We start from the raw sequence: 21268 nt of genomic DNA on the forward strand, positions 1-21268 counted from the left end.
AAACGTCTCGGTTACGTATGTAACCCTCGTTCCCTGAAGGAGGGAACGGAGACGTACGTCAGAACTGAACCGACGAATGGGATCTTACTTTAGAGACCAATCCTACTTCGAGCATCTAACAACGAGCCAATGAATTTTGGCATGCGATCACGCATTCCACGCTCCGCCCCGCAGCGCGGGTATAAATAGGAAGTGGAATGGTAGATCAGCGCTTTTTCTGCTGAGGAGCCGAAAGGTGACCGGACTCCCAGCGGAAGCACAGCATCTGGCGACGGGACGTACGTCTCCGTTCCCTCCTTCAGGGAACGAGGGTTACATACGTAACCGAGACGTTCCCTTTCAGTCGGTCACGTTCGACGTACGTCAGAACTGAACCGACGAATGGGATCCCTATGGAAAACGCCAGGATGCTGGCCCTTCCAGCGTCCTGCTTGAGCGCACTGCACCGTTTAGTATGGTACGGAAGTCAGGGCTCCAAGCAGGGAGTACAGTCACTGCTGTTTCTGCAAGACCCACTCAGAATGACTATTGGATAACGCTGGGAAAGCGTGCCTACCTCGTATTTGAGAGAGAGGGTACGCTGCGGGGCCACGTCCTTCAGGGAAGGAGAGGTGGCAGAATACACATAAGGACTAACCTGGCAGGGTAGTGCAACATATGGCAGTCTCTGGGGTGGTTCCAGCCTGATTGAAGGGGGGAAAGAACACGCCCAGAGACGACAGAGCGGGCTCTGTCGAGGGAAAGACACGGGGCTAGCCCGAAGGGTAGCTGATACCGTGGAAGAATACACATATGGGGTTGCCGTGAGGGAACCGCTACATATGGAACCCAGCCTACAGCCACGTCTCACAAGCATACGGGTGCAGGCCTGGCGTCAGACGGTCCGCAACGTCTGACACCGGAGGGGTGACGGAGGAGCTCGACAGGGTTAGCCGGTTTCCCGGGGAACACAACTGGAGACAATAGACGCACGTATCCGGCCCAGAGGGCGGGAGTGGCGTTTCGCAAGCCGACACTTAGAACGGGCACTTAGCGCTCCTGGCCACTGGGGGCGAGGATGCGGGAAGATACCGGCTCTACACGTAAGCTATAGAATCTAGCAAACGTGTTAGGTGTCGCCCAGCCCGCAGCTCTACATATGTCTGTCAGCGAGGCGCCTTGAGCCAGCGCCCAGGAAGAAGCAACACTCCGAGTGGAGTGAGCTCTTACACCGAACGGGCAAGGCACGTCTTGGGACTGGTAGGCCAAGACTATAGCATCCACTATCCAGTGGGCTAACCTCTGCTTGGAGACAGCCTTTCCCTTCTGCTGGCCTCCGTAACAGACGAAGAGTTGCTCTGAGGTCCGAAGGCTTTGGGTCCGGTCAACGTAAGCGCGAAGAGCGCGGACCGGACACAGCAAAGCCAGGGCTGGGTCTGCCTCCTCCGAAGGCAGCGCTTGCAGGTTCACCACCTGATCCCGGAAGGGAGTGGTAGGAACCTTGGGCACATATCCGGGCCGGGGTCTCAGGACAACGTGAGAGTTACCTGGCCCGAACTCTAGGCACGATTCGTTGACCGAAAGTGCATGCAGGTCCCCTACCCTCTTGATCGAGGCCAATGCCGTCAGGAGCACTGTCTTCATTGACAAGATTTTCAGCTCACAAGACGCCAAAGGCTCGAAGGGAGGGCTCTGAAGTGCTCGGAGCACTAGAGCTAAGTCCCAAGAGGGTATCGAGGATGGACGAGGAGGATTTAGTCCCTCGCACCTCTGAGGAACCTGACGATTAGGTCGTGCTTCCCCACGGACTTACCTTCTACTACATCATGGTACGCTGCTATTGCTGCAGCATATACCTTGAGGGTGGAGGGAGACAGCCTTCTCTCCAACCCATCTTGCAGGAAGGAAAGCACGACACTGATCGAACACCTTCGGGGGTCTTCCCGGCGGGAAGCGCACCACTCAACGAACAGGTTCCACTTCAGCGCATAGAGGCGCCTCGTAGAGGGGCTCTAGCTGAAGCGATGGTGTCTACGACAGCTTGTGGTAGTCCATCTAGAACCTCCGCGTCCCGTCCAGGGACCAGACATGAAGATTCCAGAGGTCTGGACGCGGGTGCCATAGTGTGCCCCGTCCCTGAGAAAGAAGGTCCTTCCTCAGGGGAATCGGCCAAGGAGGGGCTGTCGCGAGGAGTGTGAGTTCTGGGAACCAGGTCCGGTTGGGCCAATACGGCGCAACTAACAAGACCTGCTCCTCGTCCTCCCTGACCTTGCACAGAGTCTGTGCAAGAAGGCTCACTGGGGGAAACGCATACTTGCGTAGGTCCCGGGGCCAGCTGTGCGCCAGTGCATCTGTGCCGAGGGTACCCCCGGTCAGGGAATAGTACCACTGGCAATGGGTCGAGTCCGGAGAGGCAAACAGGTCGACCTGTGCGGCTCTGAACTGGTCCCATATCAGCTGGACCGCCTGGGGGTGGAGTCGCCACTCTCCCGGAGGTGTCGGCTGACGAGAGAGCTCGTCGGCTGTCTGGTTCAGCACACCAGGGACATGAATGGCCCGAAGCGACCTCAGCTGCTTCTGACTCCACAGGAGGAGGTGGCGGGCGAGTTGGAGCAGACGACGGGAGCGTAGACCACCCTGACGGTTGATGTACGCAACGGCCGTGGTGCTGTCCGTACGGACCAGTACATGCTTGCCACGCAGCGGCCCCATGAGGCGGCGGAGTGCCAGATGTACTGCCAGTAACTCGAGGCAATTGATATGCCAATGCAATTGCGGCCCCGTCCACAGACCAGCAACTGCATGCCCGTTGTACGTGGCCCCCCAGCCTGTGGTGGAGGCATCCGTGAATAGCACAGCATGCCTGGACACTTGTTCTAGGGGCACCCCGGCCCGGAGAAACGAAGTGCTGGACCACGGGCTGAAGGTTTGGCGGCAGTAAGGAGTCACTGGGACCCGGTACTGACCGCTCTGCCACGCCCACCTCGGGACTCGGCCATTGAGCCAGCGTTGAAGCGGTCTCATATGAAGCAATCCGAGCGGCGTGACCGCGGCTGCAGATGCCATATGCCCCAGGAGCCTCTGAAAGAATTTCAGTGGGACCGCTGTCCTGCTCTTGAACATATTCAAGCAGTTCAACACCGACTGGACTCGCTCCTCGGTGAGGCGCGCCGTCCGGTTGACCGAGTCCAGCTCCATACCGAGATAAGAGATCCTCTGTGTGGGACAGAGTTTGCTCTTCTCTCGGTTGACCCGAAGGCCCAACTGGCTGAGGTGACTGAGCACCAGGTCCCTGTGTTCGCACAACTGGTCCTTCGACTGGGCTAGGATCAGCCAATCGTCGAGGTAGTTGAGAATCCGAACGCCGCGTTCTCTGAGTGGAACAATGGCTGCCTCCGCGACCTTCGTAAAGACGCGGGGCGACAGGGACAGCCCGAAGGGCAGGACCTTGTACTGATATGCTTTCCCCTCGAACGCAAAGCGTAGGAACGGTCTGTGTCGAGGGAGAATAGACACATGGAAGTACGCGTCCTTCAGGTCGATCGCTGCAAACCAATCCTGGGGACGGATGCATTGGAAAATGCGTTTCTGCGTCAACATCCTGAACGGGAGCTTGTGCAGGGCCCGATTCAGAACTCGCAGGTCCAGGATTGGCCGTAACCCACCCCCTTTCTTGGGCACAATGAAGTAGGGGCTATAGAACCCCGTCTTCATATCGGCTGGAGGAACCGGCTCGATCGCGTCCTTCGCCAGTAGGACCTCGATCTCTAACCTCAAGACCTGAGCATCGCTGCTTCGCACAGAGGTGAAGAGGATGCCCCTGTACTTGGGCGGCCGGCGCGCGAACTGAATCGCGTAGCCGAGTCTGATGGTACGGATGAGCCAGCGAGACGGCCCGGGGAGACCTAGCCAGGCCCCCAAAGACCGTGCAAGCGGGACCAACCGCACCACAGACATGCCCGGGGTGGGGCAGCGAAGCGGAGTACTCTGGCCCGACTCGGGAGGCCCGGAGGCGGCCCGAAGTGTTGCCTGAGCACTCCTGGTTTGGACAGAGAGTGGGTGAGAAGGCCCGGAGGCGTCCTCGGAGCCCACTCTGCTGCCCACTGCCCGGAGGCAGGGAAGTGAAGCACTCAGCCCCGACCCGGGAGGCCCGTGGGCGGCCCGGAGTGTTGACTGAGTGCTCACGAGAGAGGAAGTGTGTGGGTGAGAAGGCCCGGGGGCGTCCTCGAGGCCCACACAACTGCCCCCTGGCGACGGGAGGGTAGGAAAGGAGTGACAAGGCCCGTGGGCGTCGCACACTGCCAACCTGACCCTCTTGGGGCCCAGAGAGAGAGGAAACTGCTCTTAAAATGTGGGTACCGCTGGACTCCGGAGAGCCAGTGGCAGAACCGAAACCAGTGAGGGCCCCCCGGTCCTCCTCCGGGGGGGTGGGGGAGGGATGCGAACATCGTCTCCCCCGAGCAGCTCCTGTTCTCCCTAGCCGGCCCGTCTCAGGGCCGCGTCCCCTTGCGCTTGCCTGCCGGTTAGCGGGCCCTGGACGGGTTGGGCGTCCCTCGCGTCCGGCACCCTGCTCCTCCAGTGGAGGCTGCTGCTCGGCTCTAGCAGGGTGGAGGCGGACGCAGGAGGGGATGCCCTCGGCGACGAGCCGGCAGAGGCGCTGCGACCGACGACCGAGCAGCTGGTCGTCGGCCCCTGGTGCAACGCCTCCGTCTGCTCTTGGGCCACCAAGAACTGCTGGGCAAAGTTCTCGATGGTGCCGCCGAGGAGGCCAGCCCGACAGACAGGCTTTTCTTGCGCATATCTGCCAGGTTAGCCCCCTATTCCTGGACCACTAGTGTGGACATCGCCTGACCCAGGGAGTGTGCAGTGATTTTCGTCGCCCATAGGGCGAGGTCCAACACCGCACGCAGTTCCTGCACAACCCCTGGGCTGGGACTACCCTCGTGCGTGCAGGGCAGAGGGCAGTGAGTGAGAGGGAAAACAATGATACTTTTTTTTTTTTTTTTTTGTCTCATTTTTGGCCCTTTTGACCCTCCATATTTCCCTCTCTCCGATGCAGCAACTGACATCTGTCCTCTGCCAGAGCCAAAAATGAAACGCTAAGCCCTTTTCTCTTTAGGATCAGCGATTCCACCTTCAACTACCAGCAGGCATGCGAGACAGTGAACGTGGCCGTCAGAACGGCACACAGCGCACTGAGCGCTCAAGCCTCTATGAAGAAGGCAAGGCGAACAATGCCCTGACGTGGTCGTGTTCTCATGAGAGAATCCGTACCACCCACGAACAGAGTCTCAGCATGCTTTTGATGCGATAGAGGAGTGGGGGCCCGAGGGGATTTACCCGGCGGGGAATCCCCACTGTAATCCTCAGGCCACCAGCGCTTATCAGCCAAAGTAGCCCTTTTCCAGTAACACTAGAAATGAACTAGATCGGGGGATAGGCGAAGGGACTCGACCCCATCTGAGGTTTCATAGTCTCGACCGCGCATCTAGAGCGCCGACTGACGCGCGCCGGTTGTCGTGACAACCACCGCTGTCAGCCGGCCGCTCGACGGCACACGGCGCGCTGAACACTCGAGCCCTTTATGAGAAGGGGGAGACGAACAACGCGCCGACGTGACCATGTTCTTTTACCAGAACATGAATCACCCACGACCGCAATCTCACATGCGCTCGTGGCCGTCAAAGAGGACAGGAAACAGTTGCATACCAGGAATACACGGTTTGAATGACATCTTGAAAAAGACGCAGGGTCAAACCGTGTTGCTCTTTTGTGAATGGAAAGCTGCTCTTTTAGTGTGCTGAAGCACTCAGGGAGATGACCGCGGCTCCACACAGTTCGTTCTGCAAGCCTGTGTGAGCTCTCAGTGATGTGTATTTGTGTGTGTGTAACGCCCAGCGAACCAACAGTTTGTATGGGAAACGCTCAGCGAACCAACAGTTTGTATGGGAACGCTCAGCGAACCAACAAGCTCCTTTAGATCGCTTGATCACTGATCAGACGGTCTCTCACTGACGCGCCGTATCACCCGCACTGGCAGACTCTCTCACTCAACACTCTTTGACTCGTAGTCAGACACTCTTCGTAGGAAACAGTAAGCACTGCTCGGCTCCGAAGTAGAAAGCGCTGATCTACCATTCCACTTCCTATTTATACCCGCGCTGCGGGGCGGAGCGTGGAATGCGTGATCGCATGCCAAAATTCATTGGCTCGTTGTTAGATGCTCGAAGTAGGATTGGTCTCTAAAGTAAGATCCCATTCGTCGGTTCAGTTCTGACGTACGTCGAACGTGACCGACTGAAAGGGAACCACAATTTCTCAAGCGGCCAAACCAAGCAAAAGTGCATTTTTAATGGTACATGAGAAAGAAGAAGAGAGAAATTGAAAGTATGTTAATGAGAAAGAGTGCTTAATGGAGGGAAAGCAAATATAAAGGATAGAGAATATTACAGTATCACAATGATATCAATGATTGTTCCTAATGGTACTCAGAAACACTGTTCAATTCAAGAGTGCATTGCATCAAGCTTGGTGAATAAATGACTAAAATGACCCCCCCCCCCCCAAAAAAAATTAAAAATTAAAAGCACAGGTGACAATCACATGGGTTGTGTTTAGCATTAAGCGCAGGGCTCGATTTGAAGGGGGATGTGGTATCCCCTCTGGCATCCCCTCTGTAAAAACACGATCCCTCTTGACATCCCCATTAGATTAACAGTGTTGTGTATTATGTAAAACTTATCATGTAAAGGAAATTTGAAAATTCTCTATATGATAACTAAAAAACTATCCAGGAGAACGCATCTTTTGAAGTTCTTAAAAGGGGTGGTTGATTAAGATTTCACTTCTTAAACTTTAGTTAGAGTGTTGCTTTTTGAGTATAAACAACATCTGCAAAAGTTACGATGCTCTAAGTTATAAACAAAGGGAGATATTTTATTTTAAAGAAATCACTTTTTAAGGACTACAACTAACGGCTGGTATGGACCACAGCAATCTTATTCACGGATTGTTGTTGTAATAGAAGACATTTGTGAGTCTGCTTGAGCAGTCACATCCGTCTTTTCACATTTTCTGCAATACAGTACATAACAGAAATGCAATAGGATGCAATGAAAGCAAGATTACAACATAAGTTATAACCGTAATTAAACTAAACTATACATGTTCTATGCATGATATATTCTCTGTAGGCATCTTACAACAGTTCCCACATGAGTGATTTATAGATCATCATGACAGAACATGCTAATTAATAACTTAAAGATTGTGAACTCCACATCAGCTACATAAATTCATCAACTAACCATTCAGAAACGTCCCGTCTCATTCTACATGTTGTCACATGAGAGAGATTCAGAAATGATAAGCCTATTCTTTTCATCTTTACTCTTTTCCATTCATTGTTAGAGCTTTGGAGCCCTGAAAAGTGTGGGGCTCAAAAATAATTGTCATTTGGAACTCATTTTAAACACTTTAGTGCCCTCCAAATCCTCATTTTAGTAGTCTAGTGCACAAGGATTTTGTGTGAGACAATGGTATAAATTATTTTGCATATAACACCTATATTAATCCAGTCAATTAAAAAGTTATAACAATATTAAGGTTAGCTACAGGAGCACAACCACCCCTCTCCTCATTCCTCATGACCTCACCATCCCCCTTGAATTTTTTTTGCAATTCAACCTCTGCTTTCAGGCATAACATTATAATGCCAGATCATTTTTTTGCGTCCATCTCTGCCCCCAGCATCCCTCTCTCTGTCCTCTTTGTAATTTGGGAAGTATAATCAGGAAGCCACAACAGACAGGCCTGTGTCGTAATCTAGTCCACATCCTCTGGTTCCTCCAGATGGCCGTCCCTCTTGTGTCTCTGACCGGAGAGGAATGTGCTGCTTTGCCCCAGTGCCCCAGCTCTGAACTTTTGCTCTTACTGAAGGCATGGATCACTATTACTAATAGAGCTGCTGGATTATGGCAAAAAAAAATCATAGTCACAATTAGTTTGCTCAATATTGAAATCATGATTATTTAACATACATTTCATGATTTATTTATTTAATGCCGACAAATGCCGCATATGCGCCTAAAAGTGTGTGTGTAACAGTATATTGATCCGTGCAGCTCTTAAAGTGACAGCAGCCTAATAAATCTGCTGCAGTCATTATTGTAAATTAAGCAACAAAAGACAAAGTAAAAATCACTTTTTGAATTGTGTGATTCCACGTTTATTTATAGTGTCATCTGCTGTGGAAGCCAGTGAATTTAAAGGATTAGTTCACTTTAAAATTAAAATGACCACATGATGTACTCACTCTCAAAACGATGTAAATGACTTTCTTCTTTCTGATAAACACAATCAGTTATTTTTATAAATATCGTGGCACTTCCACGCTTTAAAATGGTGATGGGGTCCATTGAGTTTGAAGCTCAAAAAAGTGCAAATTTTTTATGTGGTTCAAACTCATGAGCCCTGTTCATTGACATTTATAAAGTGTGGAAGCGTCAGGATATAACTCAGATTGGGTTCATCAGAAAGAAGTCATATACACCTTGGATGGCTTGAGGGTGAATAAATCATGTGGTAATTTTTATTTTATTTTAAAGTGAACTAATCCTTTAACCAGCAATATACAAAACAGATAAGGAATGCGCATAAAGAGAGCAGAGTTTATAAACATTTATGGTACGAGCTCTGGCATTTTGCTTGTATATAGAGCTGTCACTGTAATATTTATGAGCTCTGACACATCACTGTCCTTCACTGACTACCTTTCACAACTCTCTTAATAACGCTGGGTATGTAAAATCTTTGAAGTGATGTCTGTCAGCATAGAATTGTGATAATTGTTGCTCTACAGTGACGTAAAAGATGCATGAATTATGATATGACTATTCGGGCTGAGGTCGCTCCACATATACACTCACATAAAGGATTATTAGGAACACCTGTTCAATTTCTCATTAATGCAATTATCTAATCAACCAATCACATGGCAGTTGCTTTAATGCATTTAGGGGTGTGGTCCTGGTCAAGACAATCTCCTGAACTCCAAACTAAATGTCAGAATGGGAAAGAAAGGTGATTTAAGCAATCTGCCAGACAGGCCGGTCTGAGTATTTCACAATCTGCTCAGTGACTTTCAGGATTTTCATGCACAATCATTTCTAGGGTTTACAAAGAATGGCGTGAAAAGGGAAAAACATCTTGTATGCGGCAGTCCTGTGGGCGAGAATGCCTTGTTGATGCTAGAGGTCAGAGGAGAATGGGCCGACTGATTCAAGCTGATAGAAGAGCAACTTTGACTGAAATAACCACTCGTTACAACCGAGGTATGCAGCAAAGCATTTGTGAAGCCACAACACGCACAACCTTGAGGTGGATGGGCTACAACAGAGGAAGACCCCACCGGGTACCACTCATCAACTAAAAATAGGAAAAAGAGGCTACAATTTGCACAAGCTCACCAAAATTGGACAGTTGAAGACTGGAAAAATGTTGCCTGGTCTTTTGAATCTCAACTTATTCAGTCAGAATTTGGCGTAAACAGAATGAGGACATGGATTCATCATGCCTAGTTACCACTGTGCAGGCTGGTGGTGGTGGTGTAATGGCGTGGGGGATGTTTTCTTGGCACACTTTAGGCCCCCCTTTAGTGCTAATTGGGCATCGTTTAAATGCCACGGCTTACCTGAGCATTGTTTCTGACCATGTCCATCCCTTTATGACCACCATGTACCCATCCTCTGATGGCTACTTCCAGCAGGATAATGCACCATGTCACAAAGCTGAATCTTTTCAAATTAGTTTCTTGAACATGACAATGAGTTCACTATACTAAAATAGCCCCCACAGTCACCAGATCTCCACCCAATAAAGCATCTTTGGGATGTGGTGGAACGGGAGCTTCGTGCCCTGGATGTGCATCCCACAAATCTCCATCAACTGCAAGATGCTATCCTATCACTATGGGCCAACATTTCTAAAGAATGCTTTTAGCACCTTGTTGAATCAATGCCACGTAGAATAAAGGCAGTTCTAGAGGTGAAAGGTGGTCAAACACAGTATTAGTATGGTGTTCCTAATAATCCTTTAGGTTGTAAATCAAATTGAAAAGATCAGATTCCATGTGGTTTTTGCTGCCATGAGAAACACAGATATGAGTTACATGTCAGCAAAAACAAATCAGATTTGCCTGCAGTCTGAACATAGTGTGTTAGTATGCAATTTCCTTACAGTAGAGCAACTTATTCCAGTTGTCGAACCATATTAAGTTGATGAGGTCACAGCACTCCACATTACATGAGTAAAACAAATATGTCCGATATATGCAGTGTCTGCTGTTTTACGCTCGTCATGTCGATATCTGTGTGCATGTTCAGTTGTGTGTGAGCTCTAGTGTGGCATTGCTGTACTCGGGCGAGTGCATGGGCTGATGGGATATGTCCTGCATGTGTCCTCGTCGGCAGTTTAGCCCACAGTCTTCCCCTGTCCTCAGGTCATGTGCCGAGGACACACGTACGCGTGCAGGCTTAACTATGCATCATATCAGTGTTTGTCCTCCATGGCTGTGCTGAGCTCTCTGGGATAAGGCCGCCCGGCCGGATCTCTGCCTCTATAATCGCATCCTGTTTAATAATGAGTTTACTCTTAATCTTCATTCCATTCTCAAATATTGAACAGGCTGGGTGGTTTGCTGATGATATCAGAGCTTTTAGGCCTGATCCTCAGTTCATTATGTCTTGTGACTGGATCTCTGTGTGCTGTGGTATAAAGCCAACTGAAACAGCTGAAGTTCAATCGATACTCAGTAAATCATAGAACCAGGAAGAGACTTGGTTTTACAATGAGGGACAGAGCATTGTAGAATAAAGGTCAAATGTATGAAAAATAATACAATTTAAAGCCCCACTTGGCTACTTTTGCTCTCGGGGTCCCCCTACAGTTTGGAAAAAATAATGTCCTCAACTACTGTCGTAAGCTCTGTAATCCTACAACAGGGGATGTCATCGCGCGTGCATTTGTTGACATGACAACCCTGATAGCCCTAAACTAGTGATGCGTGGCTCGTCTCATAACCTGCGGACCCCGTATGTCTATTTAATGGTCGCGGGTGCGCGGCGGGTTGTAAAAATATATACAGTGGTGCGGTGCGGGCCAAATAACTTCATAAAAGCGTCCCGTGGGTCGGTGCAGCGCTAACAGTTCCCCTGAACACTGCAAGAGGATTTCGAGTTCTTCTGGCGGCGCGTGTGAAATGTCTTCATCCCAGGTAACGTTACAGTCAGTGGCATGTTTCAGCATGTCATATGAATATAATTTCATGGGTTTTATTTTTTTCAAACGCCAAATAATCACGATGCTCACGTTTACAAGCCAGCGTCATTATAGTAGTCTGTTGGTTACCGTTTTACAGAATCTATATGATACTTCAGTTCAATGTTTGAGTGGTAGCTCACCGTAACAAGCAGGACAGCATCGGTCGGGCACGCCTCCTTCAGCTCACGCCGACGAGCAAACGCTGGTCACATGTTGATCCTTGTCCTGCCTTTAATCCCATCACTTTTTCGTTTCCTCTTATTGCTTTCCTCCAACAAAACCTTTTCTTTCTTATGTGTCTGTGCTGCTTTGGACATGACTATATTATCCGACGAACAAAGTTGGGCTCACACGTCCGAATGTAAGGAAGTGTGGGTGGTGGTGGAAGTGACGTATATGCCGTAAAGCAGTCGAATTTTGTAGTTCTTTTTGTTCTCGGGTTACTACCCGAAACCCGAAGTTTAAAAGTACGATTAAAAACGATACAGACCCCATCAGGCTATGGCAGACGTGTCATTCAACCTATTGTAAGTCGATTTATCATCACAAGAGTCTTAAAAAATATATTATGAAGGTTGAAAAGTTACCTAGTGCTGCTTTAAAAAACAAAAAGCATAAACACGTTACAGTGCACCCCACAAACACAATCAAGCTTTCGAAAGAATGTGTTTTACCACGCCTTTAACAGAAAAGGTTAGTCGTAAAGGCGTCGTAAGTGGTTTAATTCAACAAATTGTGAAGAGATATGCTCACTTTATATGATGAATAGATTTAATAAGGCTTTAATTGACATACAAACACATCAAACGCATTGCATACGGTATACAGGAAGCTTGTTTGCACATCACGCATGCATGTTTGAGCTTCTGTGTTTACCATATGTCATGTGCTCATATATGTGAGTGTGTTTATAGAGGGTATGCACGTGATGACACTGTCGGCTGTTATGACTGCAGTTACACACACCGAGTGGCAAAAAGACTGAGCGGCAGCAATGGTTTTCAGAGTGAATGCCGCAATAAAAATAAAATTTGCACCAGAGAGGAAAGGGTTAAATGAAATGTTAAAGCAGTAGCTATTTAAACATTAGCATAATAAACGCGGTACTCATCTTTCATCTCCTGACATTCAGAACAGATCGGATGAATCCACGAAACAACAGCATACATGTCCGTGTAAGAGTCCACTCTTCAAAAATGCATCCCACTTTTTAATCCAAAACAACGAAAATATAAGGGAAAAAAACTAAAAATCCTCCGTTGTTTGCATGAGCGTTTTGCCTGTGAGCGCTTTAAATATAGGGTCTTAAGTCGGGTGATCACTTATCAGTCAATGATCCGGCCTTAAACTTGTATAGTTCTTGTCAGTGTTTATTTAAAATCATCCAATCATGCAAAATATAAAATGGGAAATATTTAATGAACGAGTTGTCAATACAATACATGACAATACAATATATAGTGGTTTTACCCCTAAATTCAACAAATATTGACACAAAAATGATAACTGCAAAACATCAGTTCAAACCCTCTATATGTGAATAAAATCCTAAATTAAATCTATTCTTCATAAGTGACCCTGGACCGCAAAACCAGTTATAAGTCTCACAGGTATATTTGTGGCAGGTATATTACATTGCTAAAGACTTAATTTGGACAATTTTAAAGGTGCTTTTCTCAATATTTCGATAGTTTGAATAGTTCAGTAGTTGTATTTTGGCCAAATATTCAACAAAATACAGTATAATATCCTAACAAACCATATATTAAAGGAAAGCCTGTTCATCCAGCTTTCAGATGATGTATAAATCTCAATTTCCAAAAATGTACCCTTACAACTGGTTTTGTGGTCCAGGGTAACATATAAAGTCTCTTCACGGTTCATACGCTGGATTCGTATGGATTCAGTTTCCAACATCTTTATGACCTGTATGGATCGTCTTAGTTTTGGACACCACGACAGAAAGCTTTCAATTTCCATTTAATTGTTTTCCGAAGATTCACCAAACCCATACGGGTTTGTAATGATGTGAGGATGATTAAACAATGATTTTTCAGTTTTCATTTTTGGGTGAACTATCCCTTTAAGCTCTTCTTGAGAACTATGTGCTGTTATCCATTCAGAGGAAGTCTGTTAACATCTGCTTCCAGTTTTCCTGCACTTTCACTGATCCACTATTGTGGTTAAACATGACGCTTAATGTGCAGTGGTAATTTGAACCAATGAGATTTCTCTGCGAGCAGGGCAGAGAAACGAAATATTGTTGTCACATTTACAGTTAGAGATAAGAACTCAAATTTACATGGAAGAGCTTTTATTGCTTGCTGCTTTGTCTGGTTAGCGCTTGTTGAGACAAGTCTGTTTGAGAACATGTCGGCATTCGACCCATCTGTGACTTGCACTGATCATGTTAATAGTAAAAGCAGGAGTTCTCTTCTGCCAACAATTTCAGGAATTTTGCATATAGGTATTTGCCGTTGGTTTAGTTAGTGGTTGCCCAGTAACCTTTTCTGACCCAGGAACAAATGTTAATTTACTACTGTTTATATACTATTATAGTATTTATTAATATTTTGTAGTTATCTTTTATTTGTTTATTTTTTAATTATTTTTAGTTTTAATATCTTTGATCTTATTTATATGCTGTATTTATAGCTTTAACTGAATTTTATTTCCGTTTTAGTGGTCACACTTTATAGGTTTCTTTAACTACTGTGTACTTACATAACATTAGTAGGTAAGGGTGGGTGTATGGGAAGAGTCAACAGTGTATAGTCAACAGTGTAAATATGGATTTAATTATAGAAATGAATTACAGCTGTAATTACATGCAGGAATTTTAAATATAAGTACAATGTAAAAAAAAAACAAACATGTATGTACACAATAAGTGCATTGTACATAGTAGTTAAATACACTTAATAGGCTGTAAATATACAATTTTAGTACTTAAACATATTTATTTCAGTTAGTTGCCAATGGAACGTTTCACATTTTTATGTCACAAGTAATGAAACAATGATATTTTATTTAATCTATGTTTCAAGTATCAAAAGATCTTGCATAGTTTTTTTTTTCTTTTTACAATAACAACGCGACCAGAAACCCTCAACCAGACTCTCAGCCAACCTAATATAAACAGTAACATTCATTAAAACACATTTTTATAATCATTTTCATTTTAAACATTAACATTAATTACATACTGAGATTATTAGTTAGTGTTCATTTATGTAGTTAGAACTACTATAAAATGTAAATGCTATTTATAGCCTAGATGTTTTGTATATCTGTCACTATATATAGGACCTTGATGGACCCCTAGTGGTCTGTTGACCCCTGATTTCACTGAATTCTGATTGGTGATATTGATTTTGTCTTACAGAGGGGCTTTCTCTGAGGTGGTGCTTGCAGAGGAGAAGAGGACGAGGAAACTAGTGGCGATTAAGTGCATCCCGAAAAAAGCTCTGGAGGGGAAAGAAAACAGCATTGAAAATGAGATCGCTGTGCTCCATAAGTGAGTCACTGTAACAGCTGTTTTAATTCACTTCCAGATGTATAACACACACACACACACACACACATTGAATATCACCACTTACCATCTATATGAACACTGCGGCCCAGACTCGTCTATGAAGTTCTTCATCTATATGTTACAGCCATGTTATCTCAGGGAGAGAGGACAGTAAGAGATTTGTTTGTGTGTTAAGAAAGTCATGTTTAAACCGCTGGAATCATAAAGCTCTGTGGGAATGACTGAAGCCGGAGCAGCCGACGCTATTTTTAGTGTCTGGGTTGTCTGGGTTACCACAGGGAAAGAGGCACAGCGTTCACAGAGATATTTGAGGCAACTTGTGAATGAGGAAGCACTCACAGCTCGCTGCAAAGTCACATTTCTCAACAATGCTGCTGGCACCAGTGAAATGGCCTTAGACTTAAACTAGGGTGTTAAAAAATAAAAAATTGCATGCATCCTCATTCATTTATTTAACAACCTAAATGAGATGCCCTACTTAGACATCAATTGAAGGCATCATAGGTTTGAACGTGAAGACTGCTCCAAAAGGTCGGCAGCAACATTATGTAGCCTTCTAAGATACCTCACTTTGGTGTAAAATCACATTATCAGAAGAACTGAATGCACTGCTACATCAATGACATCAGTTTAAGGGGGGGTGAAATGCTGTTTCATGCATACTGAGCTTTTTACACTGTTAAAGACTTGGATTCCCATCCTAAACATAGACAAAGTTTCAAAAACTAATGTTGGACATTTGATGGAGTATTTCTGTGTCAAAAATACTCCTTCTGGTTTCTCACAAGTTTCGGAGAGTTTTTTTCGAGTATGGGTCGACTTGACGTTAATAGAGCGGAAGGTCCTTGTATGAGCCGTACGGGCTCTTCTACCGGTAGGGTGCGCACGCGCGTGACTAGAGCGAGAGAGGAAATGCACGCCCATAAACACTCAGGTGCAGATCCAGTCGATCCAGGCGCCGCGCTCTACTTTATTCCTATGGGTGACGTCGAGCGACTTCAACGCTTCAGCACAGCATTCCGGGAAGGCAGCGCTGGATTTGAACCGATATGATCGCAGAAATGACGGGAAGCTTCACAACATCGCTTCAGTCGCGTCGCAAAGTGGATCTCCACGGTCACTGCTGTCACAGGACTTCACCAAATCATACCAAAGAAGTGTGTTTTTGACGGAGCGGTCCCAGCGATAAAGGTTCGGTCCTGCTTTGGAAGCAGCCGGTGAGTAAAACTGCTTCAAATGTCTGTGCTGTCGGCTATCGTCGCGTGAGTAAACATCAGTAAACGATACGATCGCGTGCTTCGTCATTCAAATGCGCTAACGGACTCCATTCTTGTTCTATGTATAACGTTACACTAGTCTGACGTGCAAAACCGTTTTGCTTGCTACTGCTAAGGTTTAGTCACATACAATAGTCCATAAACCGAATCATGTCCTCATAAACTGCGAGTAAACACACACAAATGTTGACAGGGCACTAAATACAGTCCATACCACAGAGACGGACATCCTGCTGCTGCTGTTTCTCCTGTTCAATTTATTTCAGCCTCCGGATCTGATTCTGGATCATATATCTATTAGCTGAGATCAATAGCCATGGGCTTCTCCACGCTTGAGGACGTCACCACTTTGCACGCTTGTCATTCTTTAGCTCCGCCCACACGATACGCCTCCAGGCGCTCGTTTTTTTCCGGAAAGACTCGGTACAGCCCATATTTCTTTTATAAATATAATAAAACTAAAGACTTTTCGGAGATATGAAGGATGCAATACTACTCTATAGGTACTCAAGATTGACATGAGATTGACTGAAACTGAGTGTTTCACCCCCCCCCCCCCCCCCCTTAAAAAATACCTCAAAGATGGTGAATGAATTTAATAAAATGTACTTTTTAGTCAACACCAAAAAGTATAAATAAATCTCAAACAAATTAAAACACATTGGCCCTCATTTATCTTGCGTAGAAACAGGCGTATATGTTGGCGTAAGATTATGCTTACACTCCTCTCACCGCCTGATTTATGAAGCTGTGCACACCTCTGCAATCCAGGTGTACGCAGTACCTGCCCTTAATAAATGCGGCGGCTGAAAACGATCGTCATTAGAATAACACGCCCCTATATACTCAAGGCTCCGCCTCCCCCACGCCCTCATTTTACGCCATGGACACACGGAAGACAGCAAAGAAGCGAAACTTCTCTGACGTGGAGATCAAGACCATCACCAGGTGGAAAAAAAATGAAATTGTTTTATTTGGGAGTTTAAAGAGTGGGATTAAAGGCGCCCACAAAAACAAAATATGGACCCAAATTACGAGTACTGTTAATAGTGTGGAGGTTGAGAAGCGCACTCCAGCAGTTTAAAGCTGTTTGGATGATAAATTACTATCACAATTCATTATTTTACAGCACATGTTTTGAAACAGTTAGCATTTAATTTCGTATCACGGCACATGTATTGGGGTGTACGATATGATGATGATGTGATGTGGAGTACCATTCATTCACATTAATAATTGCATTAATGCAATATAATTGCTTCTTCTTCTTCTTCTTCTTCTTCTTCTTCTTATTATTATTATTATTATTATTATTATGATTTTTATTATTAATGACACTTATTGTTATTTAGAAGAAGAATGTCGTTATTATTTATTTTATTATTATCTAAAAGAAGAAGAATGTCATTTTTATTATTTTGTGAGTCTGAATTATTTTCAGTCCCAGTCCATGTGCAGCTGCCGGGCCTAAGCCTGAAACATCAGGTAGGCTCGCAATAACAGGCTCGCAACTGTAGTAATACATATGCCTTCAAATCAAATGCTTTAGCCTATAGTCACACAAATTAAACATTGAAGTCTACGTTGCACAAAAATAAACACAGAAGTTTATAATTACTATGTTGTTGTTGTTGTGGTTTTTTACAGTGGGTCATAATATAGAATATCTTTGTCAGTGCGTTTTGTGGTGTTAGGAATTGTTTTTCTGCGCATTTTTGCACTAACTCAAACGTGCGTACACCACCTCCTGAGCTGGCGTAGGATTCGAGTGTGCCGTACGCCAACGTCCATATTGATAAATCTCAAAGTCACCGTGGTTTTGGGTGTACGCCAGGCGTATGCTGGAAATTTGGTATACGCACTTTTGATTAGTGAGGGCCATTATGTGTCATTGTATCACAATGTAACAGAAGTATTGAATTATATTTTCTTCCATACTGTGACACACTGTATATCCGAGTGAAATGGATTATCGGAAAAGAAAAAGAATGTAGGGCAGGGAATCGGTTCTGTCCTTCGGTTGTTAATTTGGATGGAGGCAGATCTGAAATTGAGCCTGCAGTCGATTGTAAATAAGGGGCGGAGTTTAACTAAAGGCCAGATTTACTGATCAGGCCATTAGCGTCAGAGTGCAATTCTGTAAAAGCGCTGATAGGAGTGGACAGTTCAGCATGTTATCTACTGACAATGTGCAAATTGATGAACACAGACGCAGCTGGATCATTTTTTTATATAGACTAACAAAATCTACTAAGAGTAGTGCAAATTAGTGTGTGGTTTATAGGCACAATATGTAATTTTTGCTTCTAGAGGTCACTTATTCAAAACAAAGGCATAGCTTGATAACACCTTGATTTTGTGGAATCATTGGAGCGGTTGTCTTCACTTCTAAAACCAGTGTAAAAGAATACGACAAGACTCGGGCAGAAATCAAATGATGAGCAGGAACACGCTGACTTTTTAGGACTTTAGCTTATTCACCCCCGGAGTCAGAAAAGTCCATACATACCATTCTCATCTCTGTGCATGCCAACTCTGTCTGACGCACCCATCGCTAGTCTAGCTTAGCTCAAAGACTGGAGGTATATGGCTCCAGCTAGCCTACTACTCAATAAGCGAAAGTGCCAAAAAGTCCATGTGTTCCTTTAAATAGTTCCTTTATAAGCAGGGTGGAGCGGAACGAGGCCGCTAGAGCGATTGCTAACTAATGACAAATGGCTCAAGAGCAAATCATGCCACAGACGATTACTTCCGCTTCTTCTGCTAATGTGTATGTGGGGTAACACAGCGCTGTTTTGTCATAATAGATTGACATTTGAGTGTGTTGAAAGTTATGTTATAATGCTACCCGGTGTGTTCACTCAACAGCTCTTAGACACTTGTTCACACTGCAGTGAGCTAGATCAATATTAGACATGGCAAAACATGGTACTCATAGGAAATCAAGAAAACCAGATTTAATCATAAGACTAACTATGTTGAGTTATAACTATGATTCGTTTTCGGTCAATGAATGTCTCCAAACAGTTGCTCATCTGACTAATAAAACACAAAATATATTAAAGTGTCTTCGGTGTTTCCATGGTTTCTACAAAACAAAACTGGAACTCGAGGGTAATGTGAGTATGATGTCATTGATATCATACCCGCGACGCTCGGACGCGGTTCGTGTCCTGGTTAAAATTGGTTATTTTTCTGGATTTAAACATTCTTGGAAATATTTGAGATAATATAAGTACATAAGTCAACAAAATAAATAACACTTTTCTAGTGGTTTTTGGATATTTTCATCCGAAAATCTTACATATTGTGCCTTAAGGACATGCTAATGACATGTAATAATGGCTCAAACACCAGTAAATTGACTAGCACAAACCTTAGTAAATCAGCTTGCGTGATTCGTTTAAATACTCTCCTCTCATGCATTTTGTGCCTGAAAGGGAAACCTACAAATGCATATGCAATAAGATCAGCTGCAAAAATAACTGACCACACACACCTTTTCAGCGCTAATTTATCACTGCGTGTCTTTAGTAAATCCTGACAGTATTTTTTTTAACGCCAAAAGAGGGTTTGCGCTGGTGGAAGCTGTTAGTAAATCTGGCCCTAAATAATTAAAGACATTCATCAGAGAAGTCTATCGTTTCACTGGAAAATGAAGTGACAATTTGATTAAAAATACTGTTCACAATAAGATCAATAACATGCATTCAGAAAATAGATGGACATATGACATGAACAAATAGATGGAAGGTGAATTTCCATCTCATTGGGCTTCACCATGTCCATGTCGTGTCATTAGCTTAGCAACATGCTAACTCTACTGGAATTATGAGTTGAGTCTTATGTTGGTCATTTTAAGTAGAAGGCAGCTGCCCATTTAGTGCATAGACAGTGAGGCAGCTTTAGGTTTTGTAACAGCTTAAGTCTGTATTGTCTCAAATGCCCTTGTGGCACAGCTTTATATCTTAACTGAACAGATTAGCTGTCATTTTTTTAACAAATGCTTTTTTGTTCAAAGCAATTTACAGTAATCTACTGCAGGGACAGTCCCCGGTCTTTGTCACCCACAGAGAGGATACAGCAGGACTGTGATGTCAGCGTTGTGTAAGATGTCCAGATTATTTCACGGTGAATCCGACAGGGCGTCCTCAAGGAAAGCCATGCTCAGTGACCTTACTGTGCACACCAGAGCGCAGGGCACCCTGGGACAGATATGAGGGCTTCACTCATATCTGCTGTCAGCGAGTACATGTACTTTGTACTTTTGAAGCAGGGTTATTATAGTTTGGAAGAATTTTCGTATTTTTTATTCAGTCTTGTATTTTGGTCATCAGTTTATTGATTCATACATCGTTTTTATTTTGTTCGTATTAGGAGTATACCAATATTGAAGGTAACTGTGATATTAGAAAATGAAATATTATAATACTAATACTAGAATGTTAAACATTTTAGTGTGAAATTACTATATTCCAATTTGCTATTTGCATTATTTTCACAGTAATTCAGAATTTTCTTGTTTGTAACTGCACTAAATGTATAATTCACACGAATGTATAATTAAAAAATTATGCACCTCACTAAAAAGGGAACGCTCACCCAAAAATGAAAATTAGCCCATGATTTACTCTCCCTCAACCTCCCAAATGTTAAAGGCCTGTTCAAAAACAAAAACTAATGAAATGTATAACAATAATGTTCTGTTTATTTTAAACATGCTATGCAGCCATGTTGTCTGCCAATTTAAAGGTGATGCATGCATTTTTTTTGTTACTCTACTTAAGCATACCATAATATGGTTGCAGATATTTAAGAAACATGCTAAGTTTACATGCTATTCAGAAGTTCACAAGTTATTCTATTTGGAAATGTGCGTTATGTGTTGAATTGTCTGATTTAGTTTTGGTCCGTGTAATTCCGGCCACTTCCAATTTACCCAATAGTATTTTGACACCCCTGGCTTGCCAGTTGGCAGAAAACAAAGCTATCAAATGAACTACCTCAGATATCGCATATTCTACCCAACCTAAAAAAGCCTCAGCATCCATCTGTTCAGAGACATATTAATGCAGATAAATCTACTCATCAACTTACAGTGTAAGGCTCGTCGCCTTCCATTGTCAATTGCGCTCGTTCCTGTTGCGTGTCCTCA

General features: G+C 44.7%; 1 protein-coding gene across 2 annotated transcripts in view; it reads left to right on the forward strand.

The window, feature by feature from the left end:
• camk1b (calcium/calmodulin-dependent protein kinase Ib) overlaps positions 1 to 21268 on the forward strand; it is an 88496-nt gene that overhangs the window by 40515 nt on the left and 26713 nt on the right. For both annotated transcript variants that reach the window (XM_067430975.1, XM_067430974.1), the window contains one exon: positions 14684 to 14815. In XM_067430975.1, the coding sequence (XP_067287076.1) occupies positions 14684 to 14815 (132 nt within the window). The remainder of the gene's footprint in view (positions 1 to 14683; positions 14816 to 21268) is intronic.

The sequence above is a fragment of the Pseudorasbora parva genome, chromosome 22 (genome assembly GCF_024679245.1).
Source record: "Pseudorasbora parva isolate DD20220531a chromosome 22, ASM2467924v1, whole genome shotgun sequence".
Lineage (NCBI taxonomy): Eukaryota > Metazoa > Chordata > Actinopteri > Cypriniformes > Gobionidae > Pseudorasbora > Pseudorasbora parva.